The sequence below is a fragment of the Alexandromys fortis genome, unplaced genomic scaffold (genome assembly GCF_014885135.2).
Source record: "Alexandromys fortis isolate MF-2015 unplaced genomic scaffold, M_Fortis_MF-2015_v1.1 scaffold_146, whole genome shotgun sequence".
Classification (NCBI taxonomy): domain Eukaryota; kingdom Metazoa; phylum Chordata; class Mammalia; order Rodentia; family Cricetidae; genus Alexandromys; species Alexandromys fortis.
The window spans coordinates 930,683-947,445 of record NW_026068042.1 but is presented as its reverse complement, the minus strand read 5'-3'; the positions used below and the strand labels follow the sequence as shown (position 1 = coordinate 947,445).

At 50.3% G+C, this 16,763-nt stretch overlaps 2 protein-coding genes across 8 annotated transcripts; one reads left to right on the top strand and one right to left on the bottom strand.

Moving 5' to 3' along the window:
• The first annotated feature begins 397 nt into the window (after positions 1–397).
• Positions 398–5,481, top strand: Cfap119 (cilia and flagella associated protein 119). Of its 3 annotated transcripts, none has more exons than XM_050165941.1 (9): positions 398–628; positions 888–919; positions 1,636–1,701; positions 2,045–2,214; positions 3,072–3,142; positions 3,280–3,396; positions 3,490–3,544; positions 3,623–3,709; positions 4,952–5,481. In XM_050165941.1, exons 1-9 carry the CDS (start codon positions 398–400, stop codon positions 5,128–5,130), a joined length of 1,008 nt encoding a protein of 335 aa, XP_050021898.1. In that variant the 3' UTR covers positions 5,131–5,481. The 3 variants fall into 3 exon arrangements, with proteins under 3 accessions (XP_050021898.1, XP_050021899.1, XP_050021897.1); XM_050165942.1 differs by having other exon boundaries at positions 1,636–1,707; positions 3,310–3,396; XM_050165940.1 differs by having other exon boundaries at positions 1,636–1,707.
• Phkg2 (phosphorylase kinase catalytic subunit gamma 2) lies at positions 5,243–16,401 on the bottom strand. 5 transcript variants are annotated; one of them, XM_050165934.1, is made up of 10 exons: positions 16,222–16,401; positions 15,750–15,862; positions 11,873–12,048; positions 11,564–11,618; positions 9,663–9,728; positions 9,423–9,586; positions 6,330–6,420; positions 6,095–6,248; positions 5,895–6,020; positions 5,243–5,809 (listed from the first exon to the last, which is right to left on the bottom strand). In XM_050165934.1, the coding sequence occupies exons 2-10, from the start codon at positions 15,842–15,844 to the stop codon at positions 5,516–5,518; spliced, it is 1,221 nt and encodes a 406-aa protein (XP_050021891.1). In that variant the 5' UTR covers positions 15,845–15,862; positions 16,222–16,401; the 3' UTR covers positions 5,243–5,515. The 5 variants fall into 5 exon arrangements, with proteins under 5 accessions (XP_050021891.1, XP_050021893.1, XP_050021895.1 ...); XM_050165936.1 differs by lacking the exons at positions 15,750–15,862; positions 16,222–16,401 and having other exon boundaries at positions 11,937–12,036; XM_050165938.1 differs by lacking the exons at positions 11,564–11,618; positions 15,750–15,862; positions 16,222–16,401 and having other exon boundaries at positions 11,895–12,034.
• Positions 16,402–16,763: the final 362 nt, after the last annotated feature.

The following is a 16,763-nucleotide window of genomic DNA, read 5'->3' as shown; positions in this document are numbered from 1 at the left end:
AGGTGATCCGTCGCCCTCTTCTGGCCTCCGTGGACATCCGCGAACGTCCTACGCACCCGCACAGGAACACACGCACGCGAACACGCGCGCGCACACACACACAAATTTCTTTTTAATTCAGTATTTAAAAACAGCGATCCCCCATCCCATAAGCAACTTTGAAGAGGCACGTGTAACTTGTTACGCATGCGCTCTATCTTCTCAATGATTGGCGTGTGCTTGTACTTTCTACTTTCCTTAACAACGGTCACCGGGGAGACTAGATTGGGAAGACGCCCACTGCGGATTGGCTGCCTCTGTCTTCATCGCCGGCGGAGAACCATTAGAAGGGACAGGTCCGGGCATTGCAGTGGTAGAGCTGGCTTTCCCAGAGCCCGGACGGGAGAGCGCTTGACAAATGGCTCAGAAGGACAAAGAGATGATCAGCCCCCAATCCAGCCAGAACCTGGGAGTTAAGATGCAGCCGGAATCTGAACAGCTCCCCCAAATGCAGCAGGAACTGGAGAGGTGTCCCAGCTCGGTGTGTGAAGTGGCCATGAGGACTGAAACAGACGTGATGTCTGAGTCTGACGCAGCGGCCACCACCTCTGTGGAAGTGCCTGAAGATCCCGGAGCCAACTTGTTCCCGGTGAGGGCCGGACAGAGTTGTCCACTAGTGAATATTTATAAAAGAGTTCCCGGTAAGGCGCCTCCAGTCATTACATTTACCAACGTTCGAGATATTTCTGGAGTTGCCTTGTTAATAGGCTACTAAATAGTATTTAGAGCCCTCCAAATTCCAGCCTCGCCCCCTTTACTATACATAAAATTATAGCATTCACGGACCAGGATGAGGAGCCACATACTGTAATAGCTCTTCTTCCCGTTTATCTGTTTTCTCTCCACAGCCACCTCTACCCCAGCCCCGGATCTGTATGTGGTGAGTGTGGAGAGCCCTGGGGGGAAATTACAGTTCTCATTTGTATTATTCCTTTAAGGTCTCCCCAACAGTCTTGTCCAGCAGCCAGGGCACCCCAATTTTACAGATGAAGAGACAGAGCAGAGCGATGCTCAAGGTGACCAAGTCACCGGTGTTCCAAAGTGGCGGTGTGAGAAGACAGACAGACAGGCTGGTGCATGCAAACAGGATAGAGCGCTGTGCAGATTGATGCCAAGACCCTGGGGGACTTCACCATGGTCACACACAGCAAAACAATAATTCACACTTTCTTTTTCTTCTTTCTTTCTTTCTTTCCCTTCCTTCCTTCCTTTTTTTTTTTTTTTTTTTTTTTCCCGCGACAGAGTTACTCTGTAGCTTTGGAGCTTGTCCTGGACCTTGCTCTGTAGACCAGGCTGATCTCAAACTCAGATCCACCTTTCTCTGCCTTCTGAGTGCTGGAATTAAAGGCATGCACCCCCACCGCCCAGCAAACTCAAGTTTTCTGACTATTAGATTTATAAATAAAAGGTCTCCTGAGGGTTCATCTAGAGTCTAGATCCTAGACCACGATAGTCCTCATTTACAGTGGAAGTGAGGCCCATTTTGCCAAAGGGTAGTTAATATGTTAGTTAAGCCTCAAGTCCTGATTCCCAGTCTGATGCCCCATCAGAAAGTTACACGAGCCATCAATGATTTGTCTCATCTTTTCCTGACAGGAAATACCTGGACCTCCATTCTATGCACAGACTGGAGAAGGCAGCCACTGTGGAAGAGATGAGAGAGTATGGGTTTGTGTTGGGAGAGACAGGACCCTTTGGGAGGGAAGACACAGAGTGAGCTGACGGAGAGGAGGCTGTGTCTAGGGCTGCAGAGGCAGCTCAGTGGTTAAGAGCACTGGCCATTCTTGTAAAGGACCCAGGTTTGGTTCCCAGCACCCATATGGTCTGTAATTCCAGTTCCCAAGGATCAAACATCCTCTGCTGGCCTCCCTGGCACCAAACAAATATGTGGTACGCAATACACACAATGCAGACAAAATGCCCATCCCCATATAATAGAAATAAACCCTAAGGGCAGGGTGGGGAGAGCTCACAGCCTTACTCATTCCTTCCTCTTCACCCCAAGGGTGCTAGCTGAGCTCCTGGAGCTTGGCTATCCTGAACAGAGCCTACGGGATGCTGTTATCTTGGACCTCTTTTCCTATGCACTCATCTTCTGCCGCGAGCAGGGCTTTTCACTAGAGCAGACCTCAGCAGCTTGTGCCTTGCTCCAAGATCTTCACAAGGCCTGTATTGGTGAGAGGGAGGCAGCCACCAAGCTCTGAGCCCCAGGAGAGGAGGCTGGGCTAGCACACGTGACTGTGGGAAGCGGAAGCAGGGAGACCGTAATCTGGGATTTTTGGCTCACCATAACTAGTATCATAGCACCACATTTTCATCACCTTTGAGATCTGTTTCCTTATCAGTAGATGAAACACGTGGTACTGATGATGCGGGTCTGTTCTAAGAAAGAGATAAAAAGTTAGGAGAACCCTTATCTCGTATACACAAACCCTGGGTCCAATTCCAGCACTGTCGAAGTCATTACACACCTCTCACCCCAGCACTTGGGAAGTAGGGGCAGGAAAATCAGAAGTTCAAGGTCATCCTCAGTTCAAGGCTATCCTGGGCAACAGGAAATCTCAAGATCACAAGAACAGAGTAGTGCCGGGGCGGTGGTGGCCCAGGCCTCTAATCCCTGCACTCAGGAGGCAGAGGCAGGCGGATCTCTGGGAGCTCGAGGCCAGCCTGGTCTACAAGAGCTAGTTCTGGGACGGGCACCAAAGCTACAGAGAAACCCTGTCTCGAAGAAAAAAAAAAAAAAAGAACAGAGTAGCCTTCCTGCAGGTGGTATGGTGGGCCCAAGCCTGAAAGCCCTGTGCTCAGAGGCCGAGGCAGGAGCAGTGTCATTAGTTTGAGGCTGGCATGAGTTACACAGTGCATTTCAGTCTAGTCTAAATGAATGAAATGCTGTCCCAGAAACAAAGCTAAACCTCGGGAAGGAGGGAAGGACCTTGTCTGTCTTGTTCAGTGCCTAGGGAAGTGTACAGTGAGAAGAAGCCAGGCCTTACTGGGGTAGAAGGGCCTGACTGCCACTCCTGGTTTCCTTCCAGCCACCCCTTTGGGCAATGTGGAGGAATGTTACCGCTACTTTACCAGCGTTCTCTTTTGCCATGGAGTCAGGGTAAGATCTAGCCCAAATTCCTGTTCTCTCCTACCACCATCCTCCTCTCCTCTAAAGGCCCCCTGAGGTCTGTCCTGATTCTAGAGTGCTGAACTTCTGGAGGCTGCCAGGGTGCTAACTCCTAACTGCCGTCACAGCGGCCTCCGTTCAGCATCGACCTCTTTAAGGAGGAACAGCTGCTGGCACTGGCAGACTATGTGGTCAACACCTACTTCCGCCACTTCAAGCTCTACAAATACGTCTTCACACCCCAGGTACTGTGTACGGGGCAGTGAGGCCACCTGTCTCCACCTTCCTCTTACGGTAGGTGCTGTCTTCTCAGCCTCCTCCTTCCTGTGTCTCCCCAGGTTCGGCTGGACCTATCTTTGACTTACATGGGGCTACAGCTACCTAAGTCAGAGGGTAAGATGGGCACAGATGAACCAGGCTGGGACTAGGCCAGGGCTGGGACTAAGGCCTCTTCCCGCTTCTGGTTTGCAGAGAAAGAGGGCGAGGAGGCAGTGGAACAAGCAGCTACTCCACAGGAGCAAGAACCAGAGACTGAGATCCAGCCAGAGCAACAGCCAAGTGAGCACTGTCAGGGGTTGAGGTGCCCTGGGAGCCCTGGGACTCCATCAAGGTTGAATGAAGGGTTTGGGTCTCTTTGAGTCTTCGTGTCCCCCCCCTTCCCCCTGCTGATTTGTTTTGTTTTGTAATACTGGGGAACAAAATGAGCGGCATTTGCATTCGCTTTCACCACTAACTGTATCCTCAGCCCACACCCCACCCTTTTTTGAGACAGGGTCTCAAAAGTCCTGCCTGTTCTGGAACTTATGTAGACCATGCTGGCCTCAAACTCCTGGAGATCCTCCTGCCTCTCAACTGCTGAGCCATCTCTCCAGTCCCTTGTTTTATTGGAGACAGAATGAGAGTGTGTGGAACCCAGAGAATTTGGGAGTCAGTTCTTCCACCTTCGTGTGGGTTCTGAGGCTCAAACCCAGGTTGGCAGGCTTGCACAGCAAGCTCTTTTACCCACTGAACCATCCATCAATGCTTGTTTTATTTTATTTTATTTATTTTTTTTGAAACAAGGTCTTGCTGTGTAGCCCAGGCTGGCTGTGAACTAATGATCCCTCTGTCCAGCCTGAGTGATGGGGTTGTAGAGGGCTCCAGCATATGCAGCTCAGGACTTAAGTTTTAGTTCTAGTGTCCCCTAAAATTTTTTCAGATTTATTTATTTTTATTTGTTTGGGACTTTTGCTTACATGTGCACCACATGTGTGCAGTTCCCAGAGATCAGAAGAGGTCTGAATGCCCCGGTTGTGAGCACCATGTGGGTGCTGAGAACTGAACCCAGATTCTATGGAAGAGCAGTTAGTCCCTTTAACCACTGAGCCATTTCTCCGGCCCCATGTCTCCAATTCTTATACAAACTCATTATACAAAAGTTCAGACAACAGTGGGGTGTTGCTATGCATAGGAAAGGTGGCCCCTGAAAGAGAGTGATGGGGGAGTGGTTGACAAAGGCAAGTACAGCTCTGGTAGTACTAGGTCCCAGGAGCCCCCGTTTTAAACACGCTGCTGTGCCTATCAACTCAATCCTATAGTCAAGGAATTGCTACCATCCATGTTTTTCATTAAGAAGCTGATGGATGGGCTGCCTGATGTCAAACGAAAGTAGTCAGGATCTGAATCCAGAAAGTGTAGTTTGGCCACTCTGCCCAGCCATCTGTCTCAGAGCGACGGCTGACAGTTCCTAAGTTACAGCGCCACTCTGCACAGCTCATCCCAGATTTCCCAGCTCTCCTGTCCTTCCTCTCTCCCCCGTAGGCGAGGTGTGCATCCTTCAAACCTACATCAAGACACAGCTGAGCAAGGAGCTGAGGCAGCTGCAGCAGCTGGTGGAGGAGCGGCTCAAGGAGAGCGAGGAAAGACTGAGCAGCAAACTGGCTGCCCTGGAGCGGCCCTACCAGCCACCTCCCAGCAAAGGCAAGACCAAGACCAAGTGATCCCCAACATCTTCTCCAATAAAGACCTGGGCCAGAGCATCCCATCCCCCACCTTCATGAGCACCTTCTGTGCTCCCCGATGCAACCAGACAGCGGACACGGGCACCGGCTCTCCCAGGCTTGTAGCAGTTTTATTTCAGATGCAGCACAGACAGCGATGACCAGGCCTGGCACAACTCTGGAAGAGGTTCCCTTCCATCTCAGTGAGCCCCATCTCCAAGTCCAGGATAAGTAGTAGTGGTAGCAGTCCAGTGATAGCAGTGGTAGGCTTGGCAAGGCAGGGCTCAGGTCTGAGTCCCAACAGTCTGGAATGATAAAAAAAAAAAAAAAAAAAAAAAATCTCCTCCTGGAGAGTCCTGCTTTCTAGCTTGCCAGGGATGAGGTTCTAGCCCAGCACCAGCGCAGCCTCGTCCTCTGTGATAGTGTTGGAGTCCCCTTCTTCTTCAGTGGCCAAGGCGGGGAACAGCCTAGGAGGCTGGTGCTGGAAGAGGGCTGCGCGGTTCTGCTGCTCCCCCTTCTTCACCCAGTGCCCGTAGAGCCGGAAGGCACAGTTGTCGATGAGGCGCCGCACTGGCCTCAGTGCGTAGGGGTCTCCCAACAGTGCAGTCTTGGTCAGTGGCCGTAAGCGGTTGGTGCTCAGTGCCACTCGTCCAGCAGCCAGGATTGTCCACACTGCCACCTGGGAAAAGGGACAGTATTCACCCCAATGGAGCATCCGGCACAGGGCAAAGCCCAGGTGCAGACCCCACCACTCCTTGGCTTACCCGGAACTTTTGGCGAGGTGTGAGGTTCCAGGGTTGGCTGCCTTCGCAGCGCTCAAAGAAGGGGTGCTGCAGGGCTTGCTCAGCTGTCAGGCGCTCCTCAGGATTCACCTGTAGCAGCTTTGAGATCTAGAGAAACCTCACAGCATGAGAGACAGCTCTTGGGTCTTCCCTAGGGGCTCGCTCTCATGGCCGCTACTCACCAGGTCCTTGACGGTGTCGGAGCGGTCATCCCACTCGGGAGAACTAAATTGGTATTGCCCTTCCATGATCATACGTAGCATCAGAATTTGGCGCCGGTGCCAGAATGGTGGCGAGCCAGCCAGAAGTGTGAACAAGATCACCCCACAAGCCCAGCTGAAAATGAGACCATAGTTAGACTGGCCTAGGTAACAAGCAAGAATGAGACACAGAAGGGGAGGGGAGGACAGAACTCACAGGTCGACTTCTTTGCCGTAGCCTGGGTGGGTTTCATCCATGGAGCATTTAAGGATCTCTGGTGCTAGATACCCGGGGGTCCCACACAGCTCTAGGGAGAGAGGGAGAGAATGCCGCTAGACCCCTCTGCAGCCCTGCATACCCGGGGGTCCCACACAGCTCTGGGGAGAGAGGGAATGGTCTTAGACCCCTCCGGAGCCCTGCATACCAGAGCCTGCTCACACGTGCTCCCTATCTGCTCCTGTTCCCCGCGGAGCCGCAGAGCAAGACCATGACCCTAGCTAACCAGCTCACATTCCCACCAAAGCTCACAGTGGCCATCCCAGGAATGCCCAGTTGGGAATGACAACCACATCATTTACCTCCTGAAGCCAAGCCAAATTACCCATTCATCAGGACAACTCGTGCCATGTTATTAGATACATAATACACGTGAAAAGTAAAAGTCAAAGTTTTGCTGCATTACTTTCTGCCAAGCCTACTCTCCCTTTCCCAGGGTGCATTCTGGTGAGTAGTACCACCATTCAGCCAAAGGAGAACAAATAAAAATTTGGGGTTCTTTTTGGGTCTCTTCAATTTGAAAAGATTTTTTTTTCTTCTAGTGCCTGGGTTTTCACACATACTAATCAAGTATTCTAACACTGAGCTCCATCCCGGCCTGGAACTTTTCTTTCCTTCAGACTGGATCTCACTATGTAGCCTTGACTGGCTGAGAACTAAGTCAGACTCAGATCTGTCTGCCTTTGCTTCCTGAGTGCTTGCATTGAAGGAGCGCACCACCATGTCCAGCACATGCCAGAATTTCTATTTATTTACTTATTTATTTATTTATTTATTTATTTATTATTTATTATGCAATATTCTGTCTGTGTGTATGCCTGCAGGCCAGAAGAGGGCACCAGACCCCATTACAGATAGTTGTGAGCCACCATGTGGTTGCTGGGAATTGAACTCAGGACCTTTGGAAGAGCAGGCAATGCTCTTAACCTCTGAGCCATCTCTCCAGCCCAAGCCGGAATTTCTTAAAGCATATACTGGGATGGTCCCTGTTTAAAGTTTATCCTTCAGTTGGGTACGGTCCACATGTGCTATGCTGATCTACAGAGCTAGTTCCAGGACAGACAGGGCTCCAGAGAGAGTCCCTGTCTCAAAACAAAGACCCCACAAAAACCCTTCCTTGGTTTTCTATCATGGCATGAGGACCAAGGCTCCGTTCCTCCATCACTTGAAACAAATCTGTATTTTTAGTTTCTTTTTACCACTCAAGGGTACCAATTCTTTGATTTCAGAAATTCCAAACTATTTCATGTTGTACTTCCAAGAAAACTTAATAAGCCTAAATTGAAAAAAACTGGGAATGCAAGTATTTGACTATGTAGTATCTACTAAGAGAGCTCTATTAGACGGTCACGAGGTGGATTACCTTTCCCAAGCTAACTATCTTCCAGGAAGCAAGGAAGAAGTAACAGTGTAAGTCATGTGATCAGGAAAATACAAAAAGCAGGGGAGCCTCCCTGAGTGGAGGCTGAAAGTGAGATCTGCATCACTCAGGCCAAGAAAGGGGGTGAGGCAGGCAGGGCAAAGGGTTCCAAAGATGAGTGTGTGGAAGCCCAAAGGTAAATGGAGCACAGCACCTCAAGGTAAAGTCGGGATGCCCAGGTGCAAAATCGGGGAGCAGTATGGGCAAGGTATTCCATGTTTCCATGTCTAGTTCTAAGGCACCTTACACTACTCATCTCTGGTCACTGCTGAGAAGACATGGAAATAAATCACAGCATAGAGGTTTGGTGTGGCACCTGCCCATGGTAAATGCCCATTTTTTTTTTTGTTTGTTTAAAGATTTATTTACTACATATACAGTGTTCTGCAGGCCAGAAGAGGGCACCAGAGGTCATTACAGATGGTGTGAGCCACCATGTGGTTGCTGGGAATTGAATTCAAGACCTTTGGAAGAGCAACCTCTGAGCCATCTCCCCAGCCCCTAATGCCCATTACTTGAAAGCTATTAGTATGTGCAGCATAAAACCATAAAGGTTATGAATAGCTCTTGGAATTCTTAGATTTGAATTTGCTTAAAGTTTTCCATCTGGGCCGGGCGATGGTGGCGCACACCTTTAATCCCAGCACTGGGAGGCAGAGGCAGGCGGATCTCTGTGAGTTCGAGACCAGCCTGGTCTACAGAGCTAGTTCCAGGACAGGCTCCAAAGCCACAGAGAAACCCTGTCTCGAAAAAACAAAAACAAAAAAAAAGTTTTCCATCTGTATTAGAAATGCTTGTGTGTGACACATGTGTAGGCCCAATGCTTTCCGCGAATGTTTTCTACTTTATGTATTTGGGCAAGACTCTCAGTTGAGCCCAAAGCGTCACTGACTGAGATCACCTAATTAGCCAGTTTACCCCAAGGATCCCTGCTCCCTGCCTCCTGCATGCTGGTAACCCGTCTCCCTGCCTCCTGCATGCTGCTATCCCATCTCCCTGCCTCCTGCATGCTGCTATCCCATCTCCCTGCCTCCTACATGCTGCTATCCCACGGTTGCTTCCTGCCTCTTACATGCTGGTATCGTATGGTTGCTCCCTGCCTCCTACATGCTGCTATCCCGTCTCCCTGCCTCCTGCATGCTGCTATCCCGTGGTTGCTGGCATCCAAACTCTGGTCCTCAGACTCGAACAGCAAACGCTCTCTCCACTGGACCCTCTTCCCGGCCCCAGATACATTCTTATCACAGTGAATGCACAGCATCAGGGGCCCCAGGGGAGATGTCACCCAAGGCTGGCTGGATACACCAGGCTCCGCACAGCACCGAAGCACCACACAGAGCTCTTGCTTTATCCACGTTTCAAACAAACTGCTGGGCCCTTCTAGCCCTACTCTTTCCTCCTAGGACAAAGGCCAGCTCTGGAGCCCCCTCCTCTGTGGATCCCTCAGATTGAACAGTGTTCCTTCTAGTTTCCTTGGCATAGTCCTCTGCTTATCCATCTCCATTCTCCAAGGTAAAGACGTCCACTGAGTTGCCCAAAGCCTTGGCATCTGGGACTCCATTCCCAAGCATGGGTCCTCCCCCCCCCAAGTCTAAGGCACCTGGTCCCCTCACCTCGAAGCTTTTCGCCAGGTTCCAAATGGCAGGAGAATCCAAAGTCGGAAAGGCGGATCTGCATGTTGTCATCTAGGAGAATATTCTCGGGCTTCAGGTCTCGGTGGACAATGTTGTTGGCATGAAGAAAGCTCACGGCCTCCAGCAGAGACCTCATGATGGCCCTGGCGAGGAACAGACTCCTGTCTCTCCCTGTACCACTCCCCTGTCCATCCCAGGGGCATTAGGCTCTACCAGTACCTGGTTTCCTTTTCTGAGAGGGCCACCTTCTCCGTGAGATAGTCGAACAGCTCTCCTTTCCGCATCCTAGGGGGTGGGGGAGGGGAGAAGAGGCAGATGCACCCGACCGAGAAGAGGACAGGGCTAGTGAGGAGCGCTAGCCACCTCTGTGGCCATCAGGAGCCTGGGAGACAACATCCCAGGAGTGCGCTGGATTCCATGGCAGTTTTTGACACAGTGGGCTGGTGGTTGAAATATTCTCAATGTGCCATGAGGGGACACTTTTAGAAAGAACTGTGACAGTAATTTCCAGGAGTTCCTCCATATCTGAGAGCAACTACAGCTGCAAGAGACCTCTTAAGGCCATCTAGAAAATTGGCCAAAAGCTCAGCTAACAGTTACCAAAGGTAGAATGAGACTATTTGAGTTTATTTTCATTTCCTTTAAATTGAGGCTGCAGCCAGGTGTGGTGACTGCACACCTTTAATCCCAGCACTTGGGAGGCAAAGGCAAGAGAATCTTTGTGAGTTAAAGACTAGACTAGGCCTGGAGAGATGGCTCAGTGGTTAAGAGCATTGCCTGCTCTTCCAAAGGTCCTGAGTTCAATTCCCAGCAACCACATGGTGGCTCACAACCATCTGTAATGAGGTCTGGTGCCCTCCTCTGGCCTGCAGACATACACACAGACAGAATATTGTATACATAATAAATAAATAAATAAGTATTAAAAAAAAAAACAAGCGCAGTGGTTATAAATATTTACTTTGAAAAAAAATAAAAAAATAAAGACTAGACTAGCCAGGGCTACAAAAAACAAAAACAAAACAACAAAAAAAATCCCCAAAAGCAAAATAAATAAAACTGAGGTTCGCTGGGCAGTGGTGGCACACTGCCTTTAATTCCAGCACTCGGGAGGCAGAGGCAGGCGAATCTCTGGGAGATCGAGGCCAGCCTGGTCTACAAGAGCTAGTTCCGGGACAGGCACCAAAGCTACAGAGAAACGCTGTCTCGAAAACAAAACAAAAAACAAAACAAAACAAACAAACAAACAAAAAAAACCAACCAAAAAACCCCAACCAAACTGAGGTTATAATTACAATTCTGACCAATGCTCAAAGCAGACTGTCTTTGTCCTGCAGCTCTGCAGGACAGTTAACAGACATTTCCCATTTCCTCTTAGATTTTTGCAGAGGGCAATTTAATAGCGTCATGCATTTTTTTTTTCCTGAAGGTCTCTGTTAATCTTTCCCAGATATAGGGTCTTGGTACATAGCCCAGGCTAGCCTTGAATTTATAATCGTCTTGCAATTCTCCGCCTCTGGAGTCGTGGGATTACAGGCATGATGCCTGGCTAGATTAGTACTTTCGAAATACTTTGGCCATGAGTTTGCACTCTATCATATAAGATAAGATTCAGATAAACCAAAGAAGAACCCACAGACAGAGCAGCCAGCAGTGCAGTGTGTTAAATGAGGAAAGACGGCTGAGTAGGAAACTTTATAAGGAATTAGTTCATGGTTGAGGGACTGGGACAGGGACCCCTTGGGTCATTAGAACTCTTGGCATTTTGTTGTTCAGTATTACTCTTTTTTTTTTTTTTGAGACACGGTTTCTCTGTAGCTTTTGGAGCCTGTCCTGGAACTAGCTCTGTAGACCAGGCTGGTCTCGAACTCCCAGAGATCAGCCCGCCTCTGCCTCCCGAGTGCTGGGATTAAAGGCGTGCGCCACCACTGCCCGGCTCAGTATTACTCTTGAAATATTTGCTTCAATCATGACACCTAAGACGAAGGCCTGTGCCTTGGGCTTTCAGGGAGGCAGAGCAAGATGTAAACAGAGTGGTCTGCCTACGGACGGAGCTGTACTTCTTGGGCTGTACACGGAGGCGAGGAACAGGCTTCTCAGTCGGGCAGGGTGATACTCACAGGTCAAACACCAGGAACATGAAGCTAGAAGACTCGTAGGAATCGATGAGAGTGACTGGGGAAAGAGGCAGAAAGGCAGAGAGAGATGGGAAGGAGCAGATACACACCACAGGCGCTTTTCCACCCAAAGGCAGCGCTAGACTATTCTAGGGGGAAGGAAGGAGTACCGAGGAGGCCACAGGGACCCAAAGACTGGCCACTCTTGGAGGTAGAGAGTGAGGAGGAAGAGCAGAGAGACCTAGAGGCAATTCTAGGGTGTGGGTTCGGAACAGGGCTGTCAGCCAGCAGGACCAGGGAATGCAGCCTCACTGATATGGGGGTGGCCAGCGACCTGGCGAAGAATGCGCATCTCTCGCTGGGTGGCTTCCCGCACCTCCTGCAGCTGTTCAGGACTCAGCCGCTCAGCCGTCACCTCCATGATCTTCACGGCGAACTCATCACCAGTAGCTCGATGAACGCAGCGGCGAACCACGGAGCTCACCCCTCTGGCGGAGTCAGACGAGTCATGTCAGGCCTCCCTACTCTCGCCAGCGCCAGTGTCCTTATCCTTTCCTCACGCTTCCATTTTTTCTCCCCGAGGCGGGGTCTCACTGCACAGCTCTGGCTCTCCTGGACATCACTACATAGACCACGGTGGCCTCAAACTCAGAGATCAGACTGCCTTTGCCTTCCAAGTGCTAGGATTAAAGATGAGTGCCACTATACCCACAAGACTGAGTCTTGCTATGTAGCCCAGGCTGGCCCTGAACTCAATCCTCTTGCCTCAGCTGCTTAAATTCTGAGATTACAGGCATGCCCCACCATCTGGCTTCTTCCATACGGAGCCTTTGGACCATTATGCTTGCTATCCCCGCCTCTGAAGACCCATGGCACCAGGACAAGTGCCAGAGGAACAAACCCTGGCCTTCACAGTGTCCTCAGGCCAACCAGCCTGAGTACCAACCAGCAAGGTGGCACACAGAGCCCACAGGAACCCTGGCAGAAGACCTGGTGACATCCAGGCTCTATCCTTCCTACCATGTGTAAGCCCTGAGCAGACTTCTGACAGGATCCCAGAGTTTGTCCCTGGCAGGACTGCTAAGAAACTATCTCAGTCTCCATCCAAATCCCAGACCTCCCTGTGACACTCTGCGTGCAAGAGCTGCTGAGACTAAGACCTCAGTGTAGGTCACAAATCTGCCACCAACAGATCCAGAAATGACCCAATATGACTCATCTCAAACATCTCAATGGGATGTTGGAAATGTAGCAGGGAAGCCCACGTGGCTTTTGTGAGAGGCTCATGGACTTCCACGCGTGGGTTCGGCCATCAAAACACACTTCTGCTGGTTCCCGAGTTGTCCCTTACATGGCCTTACCTCTGTGCTCTTTCTCCAACAGCTTCATAAACAGAGGTTCAATCACGTTACTCATTGTCTGAAAACTTCCCAGTTTATCAGTTAACAAGGGTAATAGCCTCTTCTCTCCTCCTCCCCCTAAAGTTCTGGGGACTGAACCCAGGGCTTCATACATGCCGAGCAAGAGCTCTCTCTACCTACCACCTGTCTGTCCCCTGTAGGGCGACACTTAGCCCAGCCCCCTGCATAGTTTCACTGTAAAGTCTGGCTGGCTTGAAACTCCAAAGAATTTCATCCGCCTCTACCTCCCTCTCCCTGAGCGCTAGCATTAAAACCATGTACCATGCCGGGTGGTGGTGGCGCACACCTTTAATCCTAGCACTCAAGAGGCAGAGGCAGGCGGATCTCTGTGAGTTCTATGCCAGCCTGGTCTACAAGAGCTAGTTCCAGGACAGGCTCCAAAGCTACAGAGAAACCCTGTCTTGAAGAGAAAAAAAAAAAAGCATGTACCATGTACTATATGCACAAGCTTACAACTAACTGTGGGGTTCACTCAAGATCACCTCGCACCCTATTACCTGAAAGATAAAGATAAAACCCTAATAGACTTCCTGGTATTCTGGCTCTTACAATATTTCTTTTCTTCCCTCTTCTTACAATATTTCTGCCCCTCTTCCACAATGCACATATATATACACACACACACATACAACAATAATAAAGAAAAAGAGACTATCAGTTTTAAAGTGGAGGGCATGACAGATGTTTGAGGGAGGGTAGTGGGAAGGGGCTGGATGGAGGAAAGGGAGAAGTGATATAAATAATTCTATTTCAATTTAAATCATAGTTTTGTTTCCCCACAGGTCTCAGCTTTCTGCATCCTCCTCCCGTCGTCCCGAATCCTGTAACGCCTCAGGATTTGGACGTGGGCTCTTTTCCTTAACCCACTCTGTGGTGGTTTGAACGAGGGTACCCCCACAGGCACACCTTTTGAAGGCAGGCTCCCCAGTAAGTGGAGCTGTTTGGGAAGCATTAGGAGCTGTGTCCCTGGGGATGAGTGTGCTCTCCCCTACCTGCTGTGTGTGGAAAAGATGTGAACTCTCAGGTACTGCCCCAGTGCCATGGCCCCCTGCCATCACGCTCCCTGTCAAGATAATGGACTGACCCTCTGAACTGAAAGCAAGTCCGCAATTCAGTGCTTTCTCTTATAAGTTGCCTTGTTCTAGTGTTTCTTCACAACAACAGAACAGTACCTAAGACAGTCTGTCGACCTTCTTCAAGTTCTAGAAGCTTTAAATATCTATGGGCAATTCACACACTATATTGTCTTTGATCCTTAATTTCCCATCAGAATCGTGGTTCCAACTGCAAACTGACATCTCCACGTGATATCTAAACGTGTCTGGCTGGGTCTAATGCCACGCCCCTGTCTGTCCCAGGCCTCTGAAGTACTTCACATAGCAGATCCTGCCAGGCTTCTAAGAGGAAATTCTTGTTTTCTCTCTAGCTCACAGCTACCTCCCCAGGTCCCTTGGTAGCTCTTCTAAGTGATCACTAAATGGTGACATGACCCAGGACCTGAGCCTTAGCTGCTTTTATTCTCAGTTAACTGAGGTGCAGGACGAATTTGGGCCCTGCTCACAAACACCCTCATGCCATGTCACCAGTGTGAAAGCATGCAGGGCACCCCATGAAATTTATCATGGCCTAGAGCCCTAGGGTGCCCTAGGGTACCCACTTCTCCAGCTCCATTTCTTCTGTCTGTCTTTCCCAATTCTTGTTTCTTTTCTCAGTAGCTATGGAGCCAGTCCTGGAACTCGCTCTGTAGACCAGTGGTGGGAGTAAAGGCTTGTGACGCCACTCCTGGCTTCCTTTCCCAACTCTTTTTTTTTTTTTTTTTTTTTTTTTTTTTTTTTNTTTTTGTTTTTCGAGACAGGGTTTCTCTGTGGTTTTGGAGCCTGTCCTGGAACTAGCTCTTGTAGATCAGGCTGGTCTCGAACTCACAGAGATCCACCTGCCTCTGCCTCCTGAGTGCTGGGATTAAAGGCGTGCGCCACCACTTGGCACAACCTAGCCACCGCCTTGGGCATTGCACTAACCCCCTCCTCTAAACGAGACGGTCACCCGCTTCTTTCATGACTTTCCTCTTCTCACACTTCAGCTTTCAGCTCAAAACTCAGTTCCTTGGAGCTGAGAGAGCACTTCTGTGGGCAAGCGCTTGTCTGCCACGACACTAACTTTGATCCCCAGCACCCAAACCCCAGCCCTCCTGTCTGGGGAGGCTTCCCTGCTTGAATCCTTATGCCTGCTTTCCCCCTAACACTCGCATGACCCTTTATCTTGCTTTATCTCTCTGCTGTTGGAATGTAAACTCCAAGACAGAGGCTTTATGGGTTCCTGTTACCCCCTCACCTGGTACCATTAGTAGTGTCTAACACAACATAACCAACATGCTATGCTTCGCAACTAAGACCCAGAGCGCCCCCGGGGTGGTGGTGCCACAGTACAGACCCCTAGCTGGACACCTTCGAAACGCACCCACGTGTGAAAAGCACCCACGTGCTTCTCTCTGTCACTTTAACTGAAATACAGAGGACAGGCATCTTCTACCCTCCCAGTGTCCGGCGTGCCTGGCACACAATCAAGTTTGATGCTTCAATCAATCTTGTTGACTATATAAATGAATAGGTTAGAGAAAGTGAGAAAAAAAAAGAGGGTTAACTCAGAATACTAGTTTAGTCACTGTTTTCCACTGACCCCTTTCCCAGCAAGCCGGCTTCAGAATGAATCCTTTATCCTTGGCTAGGATCCCACTCCTCTGTACCTCTGTATTCCTGGCCAAGGCTCACCTGCCAATGACGTCCTTAGGGTCGTACTTCTGGTAAAACTCTTTGGCCGCAGCCCAGTCGGGCAGCTCATCCTCCGACCCCACGTCCAACGTCATTCTGAGGGATGTGGGGGCCTGCGCGGAGGAAACGGAGGACAGTGAGGGCAGAGAGACCCACAGATTCTGAGACGAAGCACATCGTGGCTCCCGGGGGCGCAACACCTGCGGCTGGGGCGCCAGGGTCCTGGGGGGTGGGGGGTGGGGTAGGGGAAGGATCAGGACCGGGGAGACGACACAGTAGGGCCAAGGGGGAAGGGAGGGTAGCAGGGCAGGGAAGGGGACAGGGAAGGGAGGGGGTGGCTCGGAAGAAGGGGGGAGGGAGAAGGCACAAGTGCGGGCGGCTGTTACCGCGCAAGCGCACTTGGCAACCACTGGGAGGAGGAGAGGGGTCTCGAGCAGAGTGACTCGTGAGGATGGGGCAAAGACAGTCTCACCTGGGCAAAGACTCTTCAGCCGCCTGGCTCGCGTTTATTCCTTTGCTTTTAACCCTCCAATACCGTCATTGCAGCCACTGACCCCCCGCTGCTTGAGGACTAAGACTCAGAAGCCCTGCCGATTGGAAAGTGGCAGTCCAATAGGAAGCCGGGAATCCAGGGCAGGCGAGGGCCTTAAAGCTAGAAGTTCCCTAAAGGTCCCCACCATAAGGAGGAGCCTCAAAAACAGCCAATCAATGTATTGCATTTGCTTTTATCTAGTGGTGCTGCAGGTCTGGAAAGGGACACGGAAGTTAGGTTACCGGAAGTATGACATCTCCACTGTTGTAGTTCACGGACCTCAGCAGTTTCCTCCAGGAATCCTCATCATTTGTTTGTCTGCCACCATCGCCCGACTGGAATCCTCATCTTAATTCGGCTCGTTATTATAATAACAGCCTGTTCCAAAATTCTTTTATTGTGGAAACCTTAAAACGCATGTAACCAAGTGTGATCACTCACGATTTTAATCCTAGCACTCAGGAGGCAGTGGCAAGCAGATC